The 25,726-nt window shown below is 38.4% G+C and overlaps 1 protein-coding gene across 1 annotated transcript in view; it reads left to right on the top strand.

Moving 5' to 3' along the window:
- LOC128667111 (neurogenic locus notch homolog protein 1) overlaps nt 1-25,726 on the top strand; it is a 207,868-nt gene that overhangs the window by 106,693 nt on the left and 75,449 nt on the right. The window contains exons 13-17 of the mRNA XM_053722014.1: nt 8,544-8,736; nt 16,336-16,481; nt 16,701-16,814; nt 21,791-21,910; nt 24,220-24,372. Coding sequence (XP_053577989.1) covers nt 8,544-8,736; nt 16,336-16,481; nt 16,701-16,814; nt 21,791-21,910; nt 24,220-24,372 — 726 coding nt within the window. The remainder of the gene's footprint in view (nt 1-8,543; nt 8,737-16,335; nt 16,482-16,700; nt 16,815-21,790; nt 21,911-24,219; nt 24,373-25,726) is intronic.

Here is a 25,726-nt window from a genome sequence, read left to right as displayed (position 1 = left end):
TAACACTGATATAACTCACTTCATCTGCTCACATAAGGGTAACAAATAAAGATGGGAAGGACTGTATGTTCAAATATATGTTTTTTGGTTGATATCTCTTGTGGGCATGGGAGTTGGGTCTTCATTGTTGTATATCATGTTACAGTGTGGATCTATCTTGTTTTGTTCTCTTAAAGTTATCCACTGCTAGTTCACACACGAGTTCTGACAATGAATGTTTGCTATGTTTTTCGGGTTACTTTACCCACAAAGTATAATGTATTCATTATAATTCTACATAAGAGCACTGAGGTTACTACCTCCTGTTTCTCACTTGTACTTGTTATTACAGATTGTATCCCTATTGTCTGCATCCCCTAACCCCTATACCCAATTTGAATAGCAGGTGGGACTCTTGAACCCAGTCCTATAGGCTATTTGGGATTCCCCTGCTGCTTTCCCTACTCTCTCTCTTCATCCTCTCTCCTTATCTTTGGAAGCTCTTTCCTTATTGTACACTCCAGTCCCTATCCTCTCAGGCCTTCCCCTAACCTCCCCTCCTCCCCCCCCTCCCCCTTTGTTTTTTTTTTTTTTCTCTTTCCCCGCTATCATGTGTCCACGGACCAGAGCGCATGCTCTTGAACTTTTTACCATAAATGTTAAGGGCCTTAACAGCCCGGAGAAGCGTTCAATAATCACCTGAGATCTGCACAGACTGGGAGATGATATTGTTTTTATCCAGGAAACGCACATCTCGAGACTAAAAGAACCAAAGTGGGAACTACCCTGTGGCACATTTCGCCTCTGGACCATCTAAAAAGAACGGAGTGGGGATATTGTTTCGCCACTCTGTACCATTCCAACCAGAACAGGCACTAAGGGACCCCAATGGCAGGTACTTAATTATAACTGGCACACTTTATGGGAGACCCATAACCTTAGCCAAGCTCTACTTCCCAAATAGAGCCCAGGACATATTTTTCAAAAATGTAGCGCTCAAATTATTAGAAATACAAAAAGGAACACTCTATGTGGGAGGGGACTTGAATGTCTCTCTGAATCCAGCCCTGGATGCCTTGGATGGTCTCTCCAGCGCCCCTCACAAAATACTTAAACACTTAGCACGATCCTTTAAGGATCTGGTTCTTCACGATATCTGGCGAACTTTGCACCCAACAGATAAAAACTATACCTTCTACTCACACCCTCACAAAAAATATACGAGGATTGACTACCTCCTCACTGATTCAGCGGGCCTCGTGATAACGACAAGCTGCTCGATCAATCCGATCACCTGGTCTGACCACGCTCCGGTCAGATGCACAATTAATTGGCCCAACACCCCGATAACGCCGTTTGTGTGGCGGTTAGATGAATACTTACTAGACGATAAACTATTGGTTCAAAAACTACATGGCAGTATTGAAGAATATTTTCGTCTAAGCACAGATGAAACCCTAGACAACTCAGTTGTCTGGGAAGCTCATAAATGCATATCTAGGGGCCTGCTTATGAGACATAGCGCAGCTCTACGCAGATCTAAAAGAGACACCTATAATGATCTGCTAGCCCAAGTCACTCAAGCAGAATTAGCACATAAAGAACAGCCTAACAGCCGCGATAGGCAGAAGAACAACACAAAAAGGCACTAATTCTGCGCCAACAGTTTTTCGAACATAGCAATAAGGCGGGTAAATTCTTGGCACAAGCTCTTGCCAGAAAAAGACTTCGATCGTACGTTTACGAACTGGTAGATAGCCAAAACAGAGAGCACAAGGACGGTCAATCAATTGCCAATATATTTGGGAATTTCTATGAATCCCTATATAACTTGCATAACACTGCAAGAAGGCGGGGGGCTCCCATGGATAGCCAAGCCTCAGAGCAGAAGATACTAGACTACCTCTCAAAAACTGATTTACCGAGCCTGTCCACGGAAGAGGCAGAATAACTAGACGCTCCACTCACCGCAGAGGAGATTCTAGTAGCCATTAAAAGCCTTCCAGTGGGCAAAAGCCCTGGTCCGGATGGATTCGGGATACGCTATTATAAAAAAATTGCAGGCATTCTGGTACCCCACTTGCTCCTCCTGTTCAACAAGCTGTCTGAAACCCCTGTATTGCTGCGATCGATGCTGGAGGCATTCATTTTGGTCATCCCGAAACCCGGTAAACCAGAAAATCAGCCTAGTAGTTACAGACCCATCTCCCTGCTTAACTGTGACGTTAAGATCTTGGCCAAAGTGATTGCGAACCGCCTCAAAAAGTTTCTTCCCAAACTGGTCGATACAGACCAAGCAGGATTCATCCCGGCTTGAGAGGCTCGCGACAACACCCTCCGGGTTATCCAACTAATCTCTTACGCACAGGCCAACTCCGCTCCATTGGTACTTGTATCAACGGATGCGGAGAAGGCTTTCGACCGGGTATATTGGACTTTTATGTGACATACCTTGGGGAAAATGGGCTTTGGAGCACGTTTCATAAACTTTGTGTTCTCCCTGTACTCAAACCCCAACGCTAAGATCCGAGTGAATGGCTTGCTCTCTGAGTCCTTCCCCATATCCAACGGTACAAGGCAGGGGTGCCCCCTGTCACCCCTGCTCTTTGCCCTTGTTGTGGAGGTTCTGGCGAGCCATATCCGAGACAACCATGACATCAGCGGAATCCGGACAGGAGGAATAGAACACAAGTTGGCAATGTACGCCGACGATGTCCTACTGACCCTTGCTGATAATGCACGGTCATTACAGACCTCACTGGAAGAATTTGAGGTGTTTGGTCGGGTGTCGGACTTCTCACTAAATCTCTCGAAATCTGAAATCTTTAACTTCTCCATCCCGCGAGATGCCTTCGTAGCGCAGGGCTACCGCTGCCCCTTGAAAATAGCAACAAAACACCTGAAATACCTAGGTATCACTTTAGCCCCTACTGTCTAAGAAATAGTCAATGTAAACTATAAAAGTATTAGGGATGACATCCTGCGGAACTTCGCGGCTTGGGGGAGTAAAACCATCTCTTGGATGGGCCGTATACATGTTACCAAAATGAACGTTTTGCCCAGAGTTTTATACATAATGCAGGCGATCCCTTTAGCCTCAGCAGGCCACCTAATCCAGCAGATCCAGTCGGCAATAAAGACATATATTTGGAGAGGACTGAAACCTAGGATACAAAAATTAATGATGTATCTTCCCAGGGCCAGAGGTGGGGCAGGTGTCCCCCGTTTGAGTGTTTACTTTAGAGCAATTTTACTACAACAGCTGGTTGAGTGGTGCCACGGATCAAAGAACAAAGCATGGATAAGTTTAGATAGGGAGATTCTTCAGAGGGGGAATATTGCCTCACTTGCATGGATCAGCCCAAATCACCACCCAAGCTGGACCATACAGTACCCCCTGATTTGGGATGTGTTGCAGAGCTGGGACAGGTTGCTCAAGAATGGGAGATATGTCTCTGCAGCTGCTTCACCGATTATACCTGTCCACGAAAATCCAGACAATGGTATCGCGAACAGACCATATTCCCATGGCACTAGCTACCCATTGTCTGAAGTCACCATATCTAATGCGCTAACAGACGGTAAAATCAAAACACAGAGGGAACTAGCCGAATGGGACGGTGAACTGTTCTCTTCATGGTTTAGGGTGGCTCAATTGAACCACTTTGTCAGCACTATTGGCGATAGAGACTCCCTCAGCAGGCAGAAAACACATTTTGAAGCGCTATGCACATCAGAGATCCCGCCGCAACACTTGATCTCAACCCTATACAAACTACTGATGGAAGGAGGTGGAGAGGTGGTTCCTTCCTACGTTGCTGCATGGCAGAGAGATCTGGGTGTTGAGATTGGCACTAAAGCTGGTATTCAATCTTTAATAGAGCAAGGCGGACTTCGGTGTCTGCAAAACTACAAGAGATGCACTTTAAATTCCTGAGCAGGTGGTATCTCACCCCTCAGAGGCTGAAAAAAATCTACCCCCATACTTGTGGGGGGTGCTGGAGGGGCTGTGGGGAGGAGGGATCTATACTACACATTTGGTGGCAATGCCCACACATACAGCCCTTTTGGGTGAGTGTATTTGGAGAAATTAGCAGGCTGTTGCAGATCATCCTCCCACCAAATCCTAAATACCTGATTTACCATGAGTTCCCAAAAATAGCCATGGAAGCTACACGCCACCTGTTTCTCTTAATGTTAAATGGGGCTAAGGGACTTATACCAAGACATTGGAAGTCTCTCCAGACACCAAACATAGAGGAATGGAAAGCAGAGGTTCGAGACTTGCTAAACTTAGAAAGATACCATTACCTTAAGATTGGAAAAATAGAAATGCATGAATACATGACCTTGATCTGGGAAGATAGGGACCTATAGTCCGATGTAGCTCCCATTAGTAGATGGGCGCCTGCCCTATACTGGTCCTTGGTGTTGGTCTGTGGAACACGTTCAATCCCCCTTCCACCACCACCCCCCTTTTTTTTTTTTTTTTTTCTTCCTCTCTCCCCTTCCTCTCCTAATCTCCCCCCAAAAACCCCATTCTCTTCAACTCTCCCCCCATACATCACTCTCTTTATACATTCAAAGTTTATACTGAGCTGAATGCCTTAATTATGAAGTCTGTTGCAACATGAGGCGTTAATCTAAGAACTCGAAATCTGACGAGCTCTGATATGAACAGACGCCTTGACCCAGCAAGTTCAGCTCAGACTCTTTAACTTGTTTCAAAAGTTTTCATTTAATATGCATATGTAGCAATTAATCTGTGTGTTAAAAATGTTCAGATGTTCTGTTGCCATACAACAACTATGTAACTGTTAAGAAAGTTTCTTCACAATGATGGGTTACTATGCTTTCAATAATGCCCATATTGTCACTTATCAACGTGATTACAGCTGTAACATTACGTCTGTTCATTCAATAAAGCTTATTAAAGCAGACTGATGTAAAAGTCTTTTTTTAAAAAATTTACACTAATGTTACAACAGATATGAGTGGTGGCACTGAGGATGGAAGTAGGCACAGTATATGCTGTGAGGCTGACACACAGGCTGGCACTAGTGGCAGGCTGGCCTGGCAACTAAAATTAAATAACACTAGCAGACTGATGTAAAAAAAAAAAATTTTAAATTTACACTAATGTTACAACAGATGTGAGTGGTGCCACTGAGGCTGGCAGTGGCAGGCTGGCCTGGCAACTGAAATTAGATTACACTAGCAGACTGATGTAAAAGGTTTTTTTTTTTTAAAAAATACACTAATGTTACACCAGATATGAGTGGTGGAAAACAGAGAAATTAGGCACAGTATATGCTGAAGTTCTAGCCCAAAAAAGGGCTTTTTGGGGTGCTGTCCTTACAGCAGAGATCAGATGAGTCCTTCAGGACTGTAGTGGACACTGAATACACTAGCCTAGCTATCTATTTCCCTATAAAATCACCAGCAGCAGCACTATCCCTCCTCTCATTAAGAATGCAGGATCAGAATGAATCTAAAATGGCTGCTGCCCAGGAGCTGGGAGGGTCTGGGAGGGAGTGTCTGCTGCTGATTGGCTGAAATGTGTCTGCAGACTGTGAGATACAGGGTCAAAGTTTACTCAATGATGACGAATAGGGGGCGGATCGAACATCGCATATGTTCGCCCGCCGCGGCGAACGCGAACAAGATAAGATCACCGGGAACTGTTCTCCGGCGAACTGTTCGCGACATCACTACTCCACACCGCTTATGCTTCTCTCTGGGTTCCAACCCTATGTGACCAACTGTTGCTGGCATTATTTTTTTATTTTAATTTGGTAATGGTAATAATTACAATGATTTCTTCAAAATAGTTTTAACTGTCTGTAGATACTGTTGTTGCCTGACAGGATTTCCATGCATGCAAGAACAATGCAGTTTTTTCTAGTTCATTATTTTGTGAGCAAGCAGTTGGCTTTGATATACTGCAATAACATGTTTGCATCTCACAGAATTACACTATGTTATATCCCCTACCTATTGTTACATCTTGTATAATATATTGTTACATAATACATTTATTTAATATTTTGTAATATTGGGATTTTATGATATATTGCATACAAAATGTTCTTTATTCTCTGATTTGAGACTAAAATACAATCCTTTACAAATGGCTGAATTTGAGGGAGTGAACTACCAGGTGCACATGGAAAAAAAAGGCTAATAAATCTACATTCAAGAATAAAGATCAAGCGACAGATATAGGAATTAATTTCAATGTATATTGATTATTAAAAGGACATAATGTTCATATGCTAAATCACTTGAAAGTGATGCAGCATAACTGTAAAAAGCTGACTAGAAAATATTACCTGAGCATCTTTATGTAAAAAATGAAGATATTTTACCTCACAATTTCCTCAGCTCACCAGAGTAAGTGCTGTGTAAAAAGTTATCTTTGAGTTACTGCCCAGCTGCAGGTTTAAAAAAAAAAGGAAGAAATGAACAGCAACCAATCAGCATCAGCAGTGCTGAGGTCATTAACTCTTTTACTGTTACTATCTCACTTAACTCTCATGAGATTTTATAGTAAACTTCCTTAAACTAAATAGTGAAATAACATGAATGTGCATGAGGCTCATTCCCTTGCCTGTCCCGGGACAGACTTACTGATTGGCTGCTTAAAGTCATTTACAATGGGGTGTGAATACTTAGGACATTGTGAGGTAAAATATCTTCCTTTTTACATAGAGATGTTCAGGTGATATTTTTTAGTCAGCTTTTTACAGCTATGCTGCATCACTTTCAAGTATTTATACATTTCGGTATCATGGCCCTTTAATAATAATTCATTCTTATTAAAGGGACAGTCACCTCCAAAAATGTTATTGTTTAAAAAGATAGATAATCCCTTTATTACCCATTCCCCAGTTTTACATAATGAACACAGTTATATTAATACACATTTTAGCTCTGTGATTACCTTGTATCTATGCCTCTTTTGATAGCCCCCTGACCACATAACATTTTATTTATTATCTATTGACTTGCATTTTAGCCAATAAGTGCAGTGTCAGTCACAATTTCATGGGAGAGAGCACAATTTTATGTATATGGCACACATGAATTAGCAGTACCTTGCTGTGAAAAGCTAATGAAAAAGCATGTGATTAGAGACTGTCTGTAGAGACTTAGAAACAGGCAGAAATTTAGAGGTTTAAATGTTATAAAGTAGATTAATATAACAATGTTGGTTGTGCAAAGCTGGGGAATGGGTAGTAAAAGGGATTATCTATCTTTTTAAACAATAACAATTTTAGTGTAGACAGTCTCTTTAATAGTAATAATAATATCCCCCTCCTTTATTTGTAATGCGCCAACATTCTATGCAGCGCTATTAGGTATAAAATTGCAAAGTACAATACTTGAAAGGCATTAACATGTCAACTGAATGAGTCTGAATGTTATTCAAACAGATTAATTAGCATCTTGTTTGCTTCAATTGTTTTTTAATGGGCTAACTTTGCCTACCACTTTCCTTATTTGGATGAGCCAATCATGATTTGATTCTGGAGACAACAGGACTTGCCACTGTCATTATATTAACAAAAGCTCTGTGGTTTAGCTTTAGCAGAAAAGATAAGATGACAAACTGCAAATCAGGGAGCGATGTGATAGGGAGAGGCTTGTTATGATGCTGTGTGCTCTTTTAGTTTTCAGGACTGGAAAATCCACCATTTGCATACTGTAATTACAGGTAAAGGGGCAAACTAATAATGAAAGTATATTGTAAAGTTGTTATTCTGCATAATAAAGTATTTTATATTACAAACTCAAAGTGTTTACTCTCCATTAATATTAAAATGTTAGGAAATTCTAGCGTTTTTGAAATGCTAGGATTTACCAGTGCAACAAATAAAGGGGACGTTCGGTCAAGAAGTATAAAATACTTTATGCTGAAAATGTATTTGTCTGCAGCGTTCACCGCACTGAGCACCTCAGGAAGCCCACGGCATAAAGCTATTTTGCAATAAGGTGATCTTAACCAATAGCATGCCAGCTATCCGGCATAATGCCAGCTGCCCCACATGGCTATTGACTAAGAGGTAGAAACGTCGCCTCACTGAAAAATAGTGTTTTGCTGTGGTCGGCCTGAGGTGCTCAGTACGCTAAACGCTTCAGAAAAATTTCATACTTCATGACTGAAAGCCTCCTTTATTTGTTCCAATGGTCAATCCTAGAGTTTCACAAACACTAGGATTGACTTTCCCTTTAATCGTTAGTAGAAGAGGACTTTGCATGTTAGTCACTGTTAGCTGTAAACAACCTTTACGTGAAATGATCAACAAGACAGTTGGACTTGTGAGCTTACATTCTAATGGATACATTTGAGAACGTGTTCATATGTGTATTTTAACACTGGTCCCTATGAGTGACCTGTTATTTTTTTTTTTTTACTTTCTGTTTCTTTACACGTCGTCCTATTCTTTCTCTCTTCTATGATATTTGAAGTGCATTAAGAATGTAAATTTATAAACTGTGAATGTGGAATAATTTTCAGTCTTTCTATTCTTTATCTCTTTTTATCTCTCACCCTCTTTCAGGCATTCTCTGTGAAGAGGATATTGATGAATGTCATTCCAACCCTTGCCAAAATGGTGGGATTTGTGTAGACATTGAGAATGGATTCAGCTGTAACTGCCCTGCGGGGACTGTTCTGCCCCTCTGTACCTTGCAGGACAATAACTGCACCAATACACCATGTGTCCATGGCCACTGTGAGACAGAAGATGGCAGGTTAGAGAACTACTTGGTCCCTTTCCACCTTAAAGTAGCTGCAGATATCTGAAAATAGCATTCTCTCCATCTGACGGATAAACCATCCTCTCCATCTGAATTTAACCATTGTATAGAACAGGGCCAACTTCCTAACATTTGGGGTCCGTAGGTCAATAGTTTTGAAGCCTTAAGGGTCAAATATAAATTTATGATTGGTAAACACCCAAATAATAACACACTTCCTAAAAATGTCCAATAAAGATGGCTCTTTTGAGTTTTGGTCATCCAAAAACACACATTTTTAGTTTTGCTTTTTCTCTATGTAAAAAAGGAAGATATTTTATCTGAAATATTCTTCATCTTACACTAGTAAGTGTTTTGTGAGCAGTTATCCTTCGCCAACTGTCAGCTTTTAAAGAGAGAAAAAAACAACAGCCAATCAGCTTCATCAGTGCTTTACAGTGATCTCATGAGATTTAGCTAAAATCTCACAAGATTTCATGGTAAATGTCCTTAAAGGGACACTAAACCCAAATTTTTTCTTTCATGATACAGATAGAGCATGCAATTTTAAGCAACTTTTTAATTTACTCCTAATATCAATTTTTCTACGTTCTCTTACTATGTTTATTTAAAAAGCATGAATGTAAAGATTATGAGCTGGCCCATTTTAGGTTCAGAACCCTGGATAGCGCTTGCTTATTGGTGGCTACATTTAGCAAACCAATAAAGAAGCATAACCCGGGTGCTGAACCAAAAAAATGTGCTGGCTCCAAAGCTTTACGTTCCGGCTTTTTAAATAAACATAGCAAGGTAAAGAAGAAAAATTGATATTAGAAGTGAATTCAAAAGTTGCTTAAAATTAAAGAAAAAATTTGGGTTAAGTGTCCCTTTAAACTGATGAGGGAAATGACTGTGCTGCACATGCCAGATGCACGCTCCCTTAGGACAAGCACCCAAGTTGGCTGCTTAAAGTTCTTTTACAATAGGATCTGGCTACTAAGGAGATGCTTCAACATTTGGGTATCATGTCCCTTTAACTAAATTTCCAGCTAAGGAAGAGAAAGCACAAAAATAGGGTAGCATAGAAAACTATAGTAAGCACAGTAAAATTTTATAAAAATGATCGACAAAAACGTCACAACTTATTCAATTTTACTTTTAACTGTGGCTCCTGAGGAATATACTGAAATTTGTTGGGTATTTTAACGTAGAACGAAAATCTTATGAAGTATCCTCTCTTACGGTCCAATAATCTAAAGCTCTCTGCTTAGGCGAGATGATCTAAGATGTCTCATCTGTACGGAGAGGTCCCTCAAAGAACTTTAGAAGCACAAATTTTACATTGAGAGATATTTATCTCACTATGCAGGTTCTGTATGTGACGGAGAGACTCCTCTATTACAATATGAAGTCTAATTAAAAAATCCCAAAGCTTTGGTGTGATTTCTCTCCATTTTGGCCGAGTTTTTGATCATCAAAACCATTGTGAGTAGCGAATCCACTGCTTCCTCCCTATCTTGGTGTTTTCTCTTTCTAAGAGGTATCTGTGCTGAATATTAACTTATATATATATATATAATATTAGCTTTATAAAAACCTGAGAATCTCAAGATCCGAAACATATTTGTCAGGTGATGCTTAATTGATATGTTGTGCTATTTATAAAGTTTTAACCATTTTGAATGTCTGAAAAATCTTATTCTATAGTCTATATATAATTATATTCTCCTCATTATAAAGTAAGCATTATTCACCAATACATGATAGGTTGTTAAAGCACTGTATATAAATATATGCAGTGAACAAATACTGCATATTAAAGGGACAATATACTGTAAAATAGTTTTTCCCTTAATGTGTTTACAATTGATTTTTTTACCAACTGCAGAGCAAAACATGTATGAAAATTAGCATTTTAAGGGTTATTTGTGTATATTTAAGCTCTGATTTTGTGTTTTGAAGCCACAACCTAATAAAATGGGTTGAGCTTGTTGGTATAATCAGATCTCATTACTGTATCACATCGTGTACATATACATGTGTCTTTATCTTATATCTGTAGGTATAATCAGATCTCATTACTATATCACATTGTGTACATATACATGTGTCTTTATCTTATATCTGTAGGTATAATCAGATCTCATTACTGTATCACATTGTGTACATATACATGTGTCTTTATCTTATATCTGTAGGTATAATCAGATCTCATTACTTTATCACATTGTGTACATATACATGTGTCTGTATCTTATATCTGTAGGTATAATCAGATCTCATTACTTTATCACATTGTGTACATATACAGGGAGTGCAGAATTATTAGGCAAGTTGTATTTTTGAGGATTAATTTTATTATTGAACAACAACCATGTTCTCAATGAACCCAAAAAACTCATTAATATCAAAGCTGAATATTTTTGGAAGTAGTTTTTAGTTTGTTTTTAGTTATAGCTATTTTAGGGGGATATCTGTGTGTGCAGGTGACTATTACTGTGCATAATTATTAGGCAACTTAACAAAAAACAAATATATACCCATTTCAATTATTTATTTTTACCAGTGAAACCAATATAACATCTCAACATTCACAAATATACATTTCTGACATTCAAAAACAAAACAAAAACAAATCAGTGACCAATATAGCCACCTTTCTTTGCAAGGACACTCAAAAGCCTGCGATCCATGGATTCTGTCAGTGTTTTGATCTGTTCACCATCAACATTGCGTGCAGCAGCAACCACAGCCTCCCAGACACTGTTCAGAGAGGTGTACTGTTTTCCCTCCTTGTAAATCTCACATTTCATGATGCACCACAGGTTCTCAATGGGGTTCAGATCAGGTGAACAAGGAGGCCATGTCATTAGATTTTCTTCTTTTATACCCTTTCTTGCCAGCCACGCTGTGGAGTACTTGGACGCGTGTGATGGAGCATTGTCCTGCATGAAAATCCTGTTTTTCTTGAAGGATGCAGACTTCTTCCTGTACCACTGCTTGAAGAAGGTGTCTTCCAGAAACTGGCAGTAGGACTGGGAGTTGAGCTTGACTCCATCCTCAACCCGAAAAGGCCCCACAAGCTCATCTTTGATGATACCAGCCCAAACCAGTACTCCACCTCCACCTTGCTGGCGTCTGAGTCGGACTGGAGCTCTCTGCCCTTTACCAATCCAGCCACGGGCCCATCCATCTGGCCCATCAAGACTCACTCTCATTTCATCAGTCCATAAAACCTTAGAAAAATCAGTCTTGAGATATTTCTTGGCCCAGTCTTGACGTTTCAGCTTGTGTGTCTTGTTCAGTGGTGGTCGTCTTTCAGCCTTTCTTACCTTGGCCATGTCTCTGAGTATTGCACACCTTGTGCTTTTGGGCACTCCAGTGATGTTGCAGCTCTGAAATATGGCCAAACTGGTGGCAAGTGGCATCTTGGCAGCTGCATGCTTGACTTTTCTCAGTTCATGGGCAGTTATTTTGCGCCTTGGTTTTTCCACACGCTTCTTGCGACCCTGTTGACTATTTTGAATGAAACGCTTGATTGTTCGATGATCACGCTTCAGAAGCTTTGCAATTTTAAGAGTGCTGCATCCCTCTGCAAGATATCTCACTATTTTTGACTTTTCTGAGCCTGTCAAGTCCTTCTTTTGACCCATTTTGCCAAAGGAAATGGAAGTTGCCTAATAATTATGCACACCTGATATAGGGTGTTGATGTCATTAGACCACACCCCTTCTCATTACAGAGATGCACATCACCTAATATGCTTAATTGGTAGTAGGCTTTCAAGCCTATACAGCTTGGAGTAAGACAACATGCATAAAGAGGATGATGTGGTCAAAATACTCATTTGCCTAATAATTCTGCACTCCCTGTACATGTGTCTATCTTATATCTGTAGGTATAATCAGATCTCATTACTTTATCACATTGTGTACATATACATGTCTTTATCTTATATCTGTAGGTATAATCAGATCTCATTACTATATCACAGTGTGTACATATACTTGTGTCTTTATCTTATATCTGTAGGTATAATCAGATCTCATTACTTTATCACATTTATGTACATATACATGTGTCTTTATCTTATATCTGTAGGTATAATCAGATCTTATTACATTATCACACTGTGTACATATACATGTGTCTTTATCTTATATCTGTAGGTATAATCAGATCTCATTACTGTATCACACTGTGTACATATACATGTGTCTTTATCTTATATCTGTAGGCATAATCAGATCTCATTACTTTATCACATTGTGTACATATACATGTGTCTTTATCTTATATCTGTAGGTATAATCAGATCTCATTACTGTATCACAGTGTGTACATATACATGTGTCTTTATCTTATAACTGTAGGTATAATCAGATCTCATTACTGTATCACACTGTGTACATATACATGTGTCTTTATCTTATATCTGTAGGTATAATCAGATCTCATTACTTTATCACATTGTGTACATATACATGTGTCTCTTATATCTGTAGGTATAATCAGATCTCATTACTGTATCACATTGTGTACATCATATACATGTGTCTTTATCTTATATCTGTAGGTATAATCAGATCTCATTACTGTATCACATTGTGTACATATACATGTGTCTTTATCTTATATCTGTAGGTATAATCAGATCTCATTACTTGATCACATTGTGTACATATACATGTGTCTGTATCTTATATCTGTAGGTATAATCAGATCTCATTACTTTATCACATTGTGTACATATACATGTGTCTATCTTATATCTGTAGGTATAATCAGATCTCATTACTTTATCACATTGTGTACATATACATGTCTTTATCTTATATCTGTAGGTATAATCAGATCTCATTACTATATCACAGTGTGTACATATACTTGTGTCTTTATCTTATATCTGTAGGTATAATCAGATCTCATTACTTTATCACATTTATGTACATATACATGTGTCTGTATCTTATATCTGTAGGTATAATCAGATCTCATTACATTATCACATTGTGTACATATACATGTGTCTGTATCTTATATCTGTAGGTATAATCAGATCTCATTACTGTATCACACTGTGTACATATACATGTGTATTTATCTTATATCTGTAGGTATAATCAGATCTCATTACTTTATCACACTGTGTACATATACATGTGTCTGTATCTTATATCTGTAGGTATAATCAGATCTCATTACTTTATCACACTGTGTACATATACATGTGTCTTTATCTTATATCTGTAGGTATAATCAGATCTCATTACTTTATCACACTGTGTACATATACATGTGTCTTTATCTTATAGCTGTAGGTATAATCAGATCTCATTGCTGTATCACATTGTGTACATATACATGTGTCTTTATCTTATATCTGTAGGTATAATCAGATCTCATTACTGTATCACATTGTGTACAGATACATGTGTCTTTATCTTATATCTGTAGGCATAATCAGATCTCATTACTGTATCACATTGTGTACATATACATGTGTCTTTATCTTATATCTGTAGGTATAATCAGATCTCATTACATTATCACAGTGTGTAAATATACATGTGTCTTTATCTTATATCTGTAGGTATAATCAGATCTCATTACTGTATCACATTGTGTACATATACATGTGCCTATATTATATCTGTAGGTATAATCAGATCTCATTACTTTATCACACTGTGTACATATACATGTGTCTGTATCTTATATCTGTAGGTATAATCAGATCTCATTACTTTATCACATTGTGTACATATAGACGTGTCTTTACCTTATATCTGTAGGTATAATCAGATCTCATTACTGTATCACACTGTGTACATATACATGTGTCTTTATCTTATATCTGTAGGTATAATCAGATCTCATTACTGTATCACATTGTGTACATATACATGTGTCTTTATCTTATATCTGTAGGTATAATCAGATCTCATTACTGTATCACATTGTGTACATATACATGTGTCTTTATCTTATATCTGTAGGTATAATCAGATCTCATTACTGTATCACATTGTGTACATATACATGTGTCTATCTTATATCTGTAGGTATAATCAGATCTCATTACTTTATCACACTGTGTACATATACATGTGTCTATCTTATATCTGTAGGTATAATCAGATCTCATTACTGTATCACACTGTGTACATATACATGTGTCTATCTTATATCTGTAGGTATAATCAGATCTCATTACTTTATCACACTGTGTACATATACATGTGTCTTTATCTTATATCTGTAGGTATAATCAGATCTCATTACTGTATCACCGTGTGTACATATACCTGCTTCTTTATCTTATATCTGTCCATAAAACAATCACCAATACTTGGAGAGAACAATGGAAAATCAGCATTTTAATACCTTATCTCTGCTATATCCCACTGGGAGTGTAATTTTTTCTGCTGGCTGTATTTACAAAGCTTATCTATAGCTTGGACCTGCAGCCACAAACTTTCAGAATAGGTGGGGATACCACATGGTAAATTAACAAATGAAAAAAAAATTCAAATGCCAATATAAGGGTAAAGGAGCTAGTTGTAAACAATTGAATACACTCCAGCAGGTAAAGTGGATCATTGTAAACAAATTAAAGGGGAGAACATTTTTGAGTAAACTGTCCCTTTAATGATTTTTTTTTTTTTTTTTTAAATGCTAAAGAAATTGTTTTGTTGTATTAGTTTTACGTAACTTCTTACATGCAGTGGTTTTTTGCACATTGATAACCATGATTGCTTTACTGACAAAGCATGGGAGACAGCCAATAAGGAGCAAACCGTCTTCTCTGTTGCATACAAAATACTTCCACACCTCTGCTATAGATGAGAAGGGTAAATTGAGCAGTCCACCATTATGTTTTACAGTAGAGACGCAGTATAGCGCCTGCATTATAGCTTCTCATTTGCTGCTCCATGTGCCTTGTCACTAAAGAAACAAGCTAGCATTGAAGGGAAAAAACCTGTTGCAAACAGAAATATAAGAAAATATATGTTTAAAAAAATACAATTTATAAAGCATTTCTTATATATATATATATATATATATATATATATATATATATATATATATATATATATATATATATATATATACTGTATATATAAGAATATATTGTAAATATGTACACTACATAGATTTTACATGCAGTGCTTCAACAATATATTATTTATTAACACTTTAACTCTCAGTCAGGGGATTCTTTTGGCCTAGGCAAACAAGGCACTTGCCTAAAGCGGCAGATTGGGAGGGGGCAGTACATTTTTGGGCTATATTTGTAAAAAAGCTTACAGTAATTTTAGAAGTATTTTACCAGTATATAATGGGAGATACACCATTGCCCTCAGTATATCTATACTGTCCATTCCAGAAATCTTTTACTTTACTTTTACCCACAGCTACACTTTTTGAAAAGTTTGTTTCTTAAAAATTTTCTGAATATAATTTTAATTTCAAATTATTATTTTTTTCTCCAAAAATAATATCCAAGTGAATCATATTATTAAAAGTCTTAATCTGTTTGATGATTTGTATGATATCAGACTTTTCCCAACCAAATTATGGAATACCTTTTGGCATCTTTCCTCACCACAGATCTTCATGCCTGTGTAACATTGGCTGGACTGGATCAGCATGTGACATTTACATCCATGAGTGTACAACAGGGCCTTGTAAGAATGGAGGAACATGTCAGCCTTACCAGGATGTATATACCTGCATATGCCCTATTGGATATACTGGTATTGAGAATGCCTGATGCTAAATGGGCATGTAAATAGATTAAATGGATGCATGGGGACAGACTGAAACATAGACATAAACAGACTAATATAAAGAAAGTCAAATGTAAAGAGAATGACAGAACATGAAAGAGAATGAATTAACACATAATTGGTTGGGGACATAAAGATGAATAGACAATATCATTTGGCATAAACTAATATTTTTGCCCCTTTCAGGACACCTCTGTGACATTATGGTAACCAACTGTTCTTCCAACCCATGCTTAAATGGGGGTGTATGCTCTCCTCTGCCATCTGGGTACACATGTTCCTGTACCCCACTTTACACAGGTGTGTTGTCAAGTATAACAATGACAATTAAAGGGATAGCAAACACTTTGTAATTACAAGACATTTCTGCTGTGTTGCTATAAAACAACATATCAACCAAGTCTAAGGCCTAGATTTGGAGTTTGGCGGTAGATGGGCTGTTAACGCTCCGCGGGCTTTTTTCTGGCCGCACCATAAATTTAACTCTGGTATCGAGAGTTCAAAAAAATGCTGCGTTAGGCTCCAAAAAAGGAGCGTAGAGCATTTTTACCGCAAATGCAACTCTCGATACCAGAGTTGCTTACGGACGCGGCCAGCCTCAAAAACGTGCTCGTGCACGATTCTCCCATAGGAAACAATGGGGCTGTTTGAGCTGAAAAAAAACCTAACACCTGCAAAAAAGCAGCGTTCAGCTCCTAACGCAGCCCCATTGTTTCCTATAGGGAAACATTTCCTACGTCTGCACCTAACACTCTAACATGTACCCCGAGTCTAAACACCCCTAACCTTACACTTATTAACCCCTAATCTGTCACCCTCGCTATCGCTGACCCCTGCATTATATTATTAACCCCTAATCTTCCGCTCCGTAAACCGCCGCAACTTACATTATCCCTATGTACCCCTAATCTGCTGCCCCTAACACCGCCGACCCCTATATTATATTTATTAACCCCTAACCTGCCCCCCACAACGTCGCCGCCAGCTACTTACAATAATTAACCCCTAATCTGCCGAGCGGACCTGAGCGCTACTATAATAAAGTTATTAACCCCTAATCCGCCTCACTAACCCTATCATAAATAGTATTAACCCCTAATCTGCCCTCCCTAACATCGCCGACACCTAACTTCAATTATTAACCCCTAATCTGACGACCGGAGCTCATCGCTACTATAATAAATGGATTAACCCCTAAAGCTAAGTCTAACCCTAACACCCCCCTAACTTAAATATAATTTAAATCTAACGAAATTAATTAACTCTTATTAAATAAATTATTCCTATTTAAAGCTAAATACTTACCTGTAAAATACATCCTAATATAGCAACAATATAAATTATAATTATATTGTAGCTATTTTAGGATTAATATTTATTTTACAGGCAACTTGGTAATTATTTTAACCAGGTACAATAGCTATTAAATAGTTAAGAACTATTTAATAGCTACCTAGTTAAAATAATAACAAAATTACCTGTAAAATAAATCCTAACCTAAGTTATAATTAAACCTAACACTACCCTATCAATAAATAAATTAAATACAATTGCTACAAATAACTACAATTACATAAACTAACTAAAGTACAAAAAATAAAAAAGAACTAAGTTACAAAAAATAAAAAAATATTTACAAACATAAGAAAAATATTACAACAATTTTAAACTAATTACACCTACTCTAAGCCCCCTAATAAAATAACAAAGACCCCCAAAATAAAAAAATGCCCTACCCTATTCTAAATTAATAGAGTTAAAAGCTCTTTTACCTTACCAGCCCTGAACAGGGCCCTTTGCGGGGCATGCCCCAAGAAGTTCAGCTCTTTTGCCTGTAAAAAAAAACATACAATACCCCCCCCCCAACATTACAACCCACCACCCACATACCCCTAATCTAACCCAAACCCCCCTTAAATAAACCTAACACTAAGCCCCTGAAGATCTTCCTACCTTGTCTTCACCATCCAGGTATCACCGATCCGTCCTGGCATCCGGTGCTGAAGAGGTCCAGAAGAGGCTCCAAAGTCTTCCTCCTATCCGGCAAGAAGAGGACATCCGGACCGGCAAACATCTTCTCCAAGCGGCATCTTCGATCTTCTTCCATCCGGTGCGGAGCGGGTCCATCTTGAATCAGCCGACGCGGATCCATCCTCTTCTTCCGGCGTCTCCCGACGAATGACGGTTCCTTTAAGGGACGTCATCCAAGATGGCGTCCCTCGAATTCCGATTGGCTGATAGGATTCTATCAGCCAATCGGAATTAAGGTAGGAATATTCTGATTGGCTGATGGAATCAGCCAATCAGAATCAAGTTCAATCCGATTGGCTGATCCAATCAGCCAATCAGATTGAGCTTGCATTCTATTGGCTGTTCCGATCAGCCAATAGAATGCGAGCTCAATCTGATTGGCTGATTGGATCAGCCAATCGGATTGAACTTGATTCTGATTGGCTGATTCCATCAGCCAATCAGAATATTCCTACCTTAATTCCGATTGGCTGATAGAATCCTATCAGCCAATCGGAATTCGAGGGACGCCATCTTGGATGACGTCCCTTAAAGGAACCGTCATTCGTCGGGAGACGCCGGAAGAAGAGGATGGATCTGCGTCGGCTGATTCAAGATGGACCCGCTCCACACCGGATGGAAGAAGATCGAAGATGGCGCTTGGAGAAGATGTTTGCCGGTCCGGATGTCCTCTTCTTGCCGGATAGGAGGAAGACTTTGGAGCCTCTTCTGGACCTCTTCAGCACCGGATGCCAGGACGGATCGGTGATACCTGGATGGTGAAGACAAGGTAGGAAGATCTTCAGGGGCTTAGTGTTAGGTTTATTTAAGGGGGGTTTGGGTTAGATTAGGGGTATGTGGGTGGTGGGTTGTAATGTTGGGGGGGGGGTATTGTATGTTTTTTTTTACAGGCAAAAGAGCTGATTTTCTTGGGGCATGTCCCGCAAAGGGCCCTGTTCAGGGCTGGTAAGGTAAAAGAGCTTTTAACTCTATTAATTTAGAATAGGGTAGGGCATTTTTTTATTTTGGGGGTCTTTGTTATTTTATTAGGGGGCTTAGAGTAGGTGTAATTAGTTTAAAATTGTTGTAATATTTTTCTTATGTTTGTAAATATTTTTTTATTTTTTGTAACTTAGTTCTTTTTTATTTTTTGTACTTTAGTTAGTTTATGTAATTGTAGTTATTTGTAGCAATTGTATTTAATTTATTTATTGATAGTGTAGTGTTAGGTTAATTGTAGGTAATTGTAGGTATTTTATTTAATTAATTTATTGATAGGGTAGTGTTAGGTTTAATTATAACTTAGGTTAGGATTTATTTTACAGGTAATTTTGTTATTATTTTAACTAGGTAACTATTAAATAGTTCTTAACTATTTAATAGCTATTGTACCTGGTTAAAATAATTACAAAGTTGCCTGTAAAATAAATATTAATCCTAAAATAGCTACAATATAATTATAATTTATATTGTAGCTATATTAGGATGTATTTTACAGGTAAGTATTTAGCTTTAAATAGGAATAATTTATTTAATAAGAGTTAATTAATTTCGTTAGATTTAAATTATATTTAAGTTAGGGGGGTGTTAGTGTTAGGGTTAGACTTAGCTTTAGGGGTTAATCCATTTATTATAGTAGCGATGAGCTCCGGTCGTCAGATTAGGGGTTAATAATTGAAGTTAGGTGTCGGCGATGTTAGGGAGGGCAGATTAGGGGTTAATACTATTTATGATAGGGTTAGTGAGGCGGATTAGGGGTTAATAACTTTATTATAGTAGCGCTCAGGTCCGCTCGGCAGATTAGGGGTTAATAAGTGTAGGCAGGTGTCGGCGACGTTGAGGGGGGCAGATTAGGGGTTAATAAATATAATATAGGGGTCGGCGGTGTTAGGGGCAGCAGATTAGGGGTACATAAGGATAACGTAGGTGGCGGCGCTTTGCGGTCGGCAGATTAGGGGTTAATTATTGTAAGTAGCTGGCAACGACGTTGTGGGGGGCAGGTTAGGGGTTAATAAATATAATACAGGGGTCGGCGGGGTTAGGGGCAGCAGATTAGGGGTACATAAGTATAACGTAGGTGGCGGTCGGCAGATTAGGGGTTAAAAAAATTTAATCGAGTGGCGGCGATGTGGGGGGACCTCCGTTTAGGGGTACATAGGTAGTTTATGGGTGTTAGTGTACTTTAGAGTACAGTAGTTAAGAGCTTTATGAACCGGCGTTAGCCCAGAAAGCTCTTAACTCCTGCTTTTTTCCTGCGGCTGGAGTTTTGTCGTTAGAGCTCTAACGCTCACTTCAGAAACGACTCTAAATACCGGCGTTAGGAAGATCCCATTGAAAAGATAGGATACGCAATTGACGTAAGGGGATCTGCGGTATGGAAAAGTCGCGGCTGAAAAGTGAGCGTTAGACCCTTTAATCACTGACTCCAAATACCGGCGGTAGCCTAAAACCAGCGTTAGGAGCCTCTAACGCTGGTTTTCACGGCTAACACCAAACTCCAAATCTAGGCCTTAATGTTTTTAAAATAAATGAACATGCTTTTTACTGCAATTAGTTTTCAATAGGCAAACCCCGCCCACCATTTTGCCTTATTTGAAGGAGCCAATCAGGTCTTGAGTTTGCAGAGAACAAGACTAGTTGCTGTCTTACAATTAATATAAATTGCATTTTTTTGCAATTGTTATCTGATTAAGGCACAGAGGTGTAGCAGAATTAGCTTTGAGAAGTCATCACAGTCCATTTTAAGTTCTGAGGGGCAAATTAATTAATTATTTCACTATGCATAACTAAAAATTTTAAATAAAAATCTCAAAGTGTTTGCAATCCTTTCCCCTTTTTTATTGTATCATTCTTCCTCTGTCACCTTCTCCAGTTCTATATATATATCCTCTCTCTTGCTCTCTCTCACACTAATATCGCTACGAATCTCTAGAGCCTCCTTCCACGTTTTCCCTTTTTTCTCTATTTTTACATCCTATTTCATTATTATGCACATATTCCAGTCTACACACTCCCTTGTCTCTTCCTTCACTTATGCTACTGGTTTACAAACCTGTCTTCAGGCCTCTCTAACAGGCCAGATGTTGAGGATATCTGATTTGGAGCACAGGTGATTAGTAAACATGATTACTTTACCTTCTCTCATCTAAGGTAGTCCTGAAAATCTGGCCTGTTAGGGATGCCTGGGTATAGGTTTTAAAACCAGTGACCTATGCTGTCACATTTTCCATCTGTCAATATATATTTACAGCTGTCTCTTCTCTTAGGGTCACAATGTGAAGTGGAGCTCTCAGTTTGTCACTCAGACCCCTGCAGACACGGAGGAACTTGCCACCAAGATACCAACATTTCATATTTATCATGCAACTGCACTGCTGGATGGAAAGGTAATTATTTAAAGTTAGCATAAAAGTTTCATTATTTTCCCACCTACTTCATCACATTTAAACTACTTAAAAGGAACTCAATATATACTGTGTATATATATATATATATATATATATATATATATATATATATATATATATAATTAGATAGAACTTACAATTTTAAACAACTTCCCTATTTACATTAATAAAAAGAGAGAAGTGCTCAACCTGGGAAAAAACAATAGCATAATAGCTTGTTCTATGGCTAGTTACCACCCAAGAAGCAGCCTCTTTTTGCTCAACATGTGCCTTTCACAGAGAAGAACTTTCCTGAAGCATAGCAGTCTGATCCTGACTTCACAGTACAGTCCAGCCCCGAAATACCAGGCAATCCCTCAATGAACGAGAGAAACAGCAAAACCCCAGACGTACGTTTCAGCCTAGTGTGGGCCTCGCCAGTGAGGTGCAGCCATATCCCTCTAGGCACACTGAGCAACGGGTCCACGTCTAGATTTCTGCATCACAGGAAATTATGACTCTTAGGGAAGTCTCTCTAAGTGTAATGCGGAAATTTAGACGTGGACCCGTTGCTCAGTGTGCCTAGAGGGATATGGCTGCACCTCACTGATGAGAAGAACTAGTCCGAAATGTACATCTGGGGTTTTGCCGTTTCTCTCGTTTAGAGAGGGATTGCCTTATATTTCGGGGCTGGACTGTACTGTGAAGTCAGGATCAGACTGATATGCTTCAGGAAAGTTCTCTGTGAAAGTCACATGTTGAGCATAAAGAGGCTGTTTCTTGAGTGCTAACTAGCCATAGAACAAGCTATTATGCTATTGTTCATTCCCAGGTTGAGCGCTTCTCTCTTTTTATTCATGCAAACTTTCCAATTTACTTCTATTCAGCACACAAACACCACACACACTCTCATACAACGCACACACTCTCATACAACACACACACTCTCATACAACACACACACACACGCACCACACACACTCTCATACAACACACAATCTCATACAACACACACATGCACCACACACACACTCTCATACAACACACACGCACCACACACACACTCTCATACAACACACACTCACCACATACACACTCTCATACAACACACACGCACCACACGCACACTCTCACACAACACACACGCACCACACACACACTGTCATACAACACACACACGCACCACACACACTCTCATACAACATACACGCACCACACACATTCTCATACAAAACACACACATACAAAACACACACATACACCACACAGACTCTCATACAGATCTCATACAGCACACACATAAGTCACAACCAAGTAAACATGGTGTTGTGACCCAGTAATGGTTCCTGACCAGTGGTTTTCAGAACCCTGCACTAGATTGTAAGCTCTTGGATCAGAGTTTACTATTAACCTTTTTTTGATAGTCTCATTATACCACTAGTTACTGTAACTCCAGCAGACTTCCCCAAATATGTATAACTTAAAAGTGTGTTAGACCTTTTTAACTTATTTAATATTAATATTAAAGGGACAGAAAATTAAAAAATTAAACGTGCATTCTTCCACTAGCCAAAAAATGCTTCTAGTAAAAGTTATTACTGTTTCAGCGGCATACGTACATATGCTAAGTGAGACTAGAGCATCAGAGGACTGGTGGTGGTGTGTACTGCATCATTGAAGACTAAATTTGTGTCATAAAAGCCACTGCTGACTCTCTGAGGTGTGGTGCTTGAAGGCTGATGCACAGGCCCTTACAGGATATGTAAGTATGCCACAGAAAAAAAGTAATAACATTTACTAGAAGCATTGCTGATGGACGTATACTGCAAAAATGATTTTTATTTAAAATTGAAATGCACCCATGCACATTTCTATTTTGATCTTTTTATCCCTTTAATATAATAAAAATTAAGTATAATTTGGAGCAACTGGTGAACCAAAATCTCAAAGTCGCCCACGCAGAATTTCTACTCGGCCCTGACGAGGGGACGAGTGGCTTTGTCAAGGCCTCTCTCTCTCTCTCTCTCGATATATATATATATATATATATATACTGTATATATCTATATATATTTATATAGATAGAGATATAGTCTATCTGAATAATGAAACTTTAATTTTGTATTTACTGTCCCTTTCAGAGGTTCCAGTGACTTCAGAGTTTTTTTATTTCCTCTTGCTATTGTTTTACACTTTATCTAGATACTTATTTTATTCCTCTGTTTTCCCTTTTTTTCTATCTATCTATTTTTCCCCTTTCTTTCCTCTTTCCACCAATCCTAAATTGGAATTTTCCCTTATTTTTCCAGGAGTCTTCTGTGAGTTTGATGTTAATGAGTGTGAGGACGAGCCCTGTAAGAATGGGGGAATTTGCATTAATACCCCAGGAAGTTACTCCTGCACCTGCCCTAAGGGTTTCCAAGGAAAACACTGTGACACTCTTGTAGATCACTGCTTGTCTGGTGAGATAGGAATTTATTATATTTATTCATGGTACTTGAACTCACAACCTGTTGGTGTAAAGTGAGAATCACAGCATTGATCGTTATGTTTTCTATTGTAATGTAAGTTTTCTTTCAGCTACTTAAAGGGATATAAAACCCAAACCATTTCCTTTTTTTGTTATTAGTAACAAATGTTATTAGTTCTATTATCAAATTTGCTTCATTCTCATGATATTCTTTGTTGAAGAGATACCTAGGTAGACGTCTGGAGCAAATCATAACAGGGAATGGTGCTGTCATCTAGTGCTCTTGCAAATGTTTAACATTCTTCATGTCATATTTAGTGCTCTAGATATAGGCCTGCTCCTAAGCATATGTTCCGGCTTTTCAACAAAAGATAGCAAGAGAACAAAGACATTTTGACAATAGAAGTAAATTAGGAAGTATGAATCATGAAAGAAAAATTGTGGGATTCATGTTCCTGTATGTATATGTAACAAACACTAAGAACTAGATTACGAGTTTTGCGTTAGAGGCTATGCGGTGCTAACGAGCAGTTTTCCCTCACCGCTCACTTACCTGCAGCGCTGGTATTACGAGTTTTCAGAAAAGACAAGAAGTGAGCGTTGAGCAAAATTTTGCTCATTACCGCACTCCAATACCAGCGCTGCTTAAGTCAGTGGTGAGCTGGTCATACGTGCTCGTGCACGATTTCCCCATAGGAATCAACGGGGAGAGCCGGTTGAAAAAAAGTCTAACACCTGCAAAAAAGCAGCGTATAACTCAGTAACGCAGCCCCATTGATTCCTATGGGGAAACACATTTTATGTTTACACCTAACACCCTAACATGAACCCCGAGTCTAAACACCCCTAATCTTACACTTATTAACCCCTAATATGCCGCTCCAGACACCGCCGCCACCTACATTATATGTATTAACCCCTAATCTGCTGCCCCCAACATCGCCGACACCTACATAATATTTATTAACCACTAATCTGCCGCCCCAATGTCGCCACAACCTACCTACATTTATTAACCCCTAATCTGCCGCCCCCAACGTCGCCACCACTATATTAAAGTTATTAACCCCTAAACCTAAGTCTAACCCTAACACCCCCTAACTTAAATATAATTACAATAAATCTAAATAAAATTACTATCATTAACTAAATTATTCCTATTTAAAACTAAATACTTACCTATAAAATAAACCCTAAACTAGCTACAATATAACTAATAGTTACATTGTAGCTAGCTTAGGGTTTATTTTTATTTTACAGCTAAGTTTGTATTTATTTTAACTAGGTAGAATAGTTATTAAATAGTTATGAACTATTTAATAACTACCTAGCTAAAATAAATACAA

The sequence above is a fragment of the Bombina bombina genome, chromosome 7, assembly GCF_027579735.1.
Source record: "Bombina bombina isolate aBomBom1 chromosome 7, aBomBom1.pri, whole genome shotgun sequence".
NCBI classification, from domain to species: Eukaryota; Metazoa; Chordata; class Amphibia; order Anura; family Bombinatoridae; genus Bombina; species Bombina bombina.
This window is presented reverse-complemented; position numbering and strand designations above follow the sequence as displayed.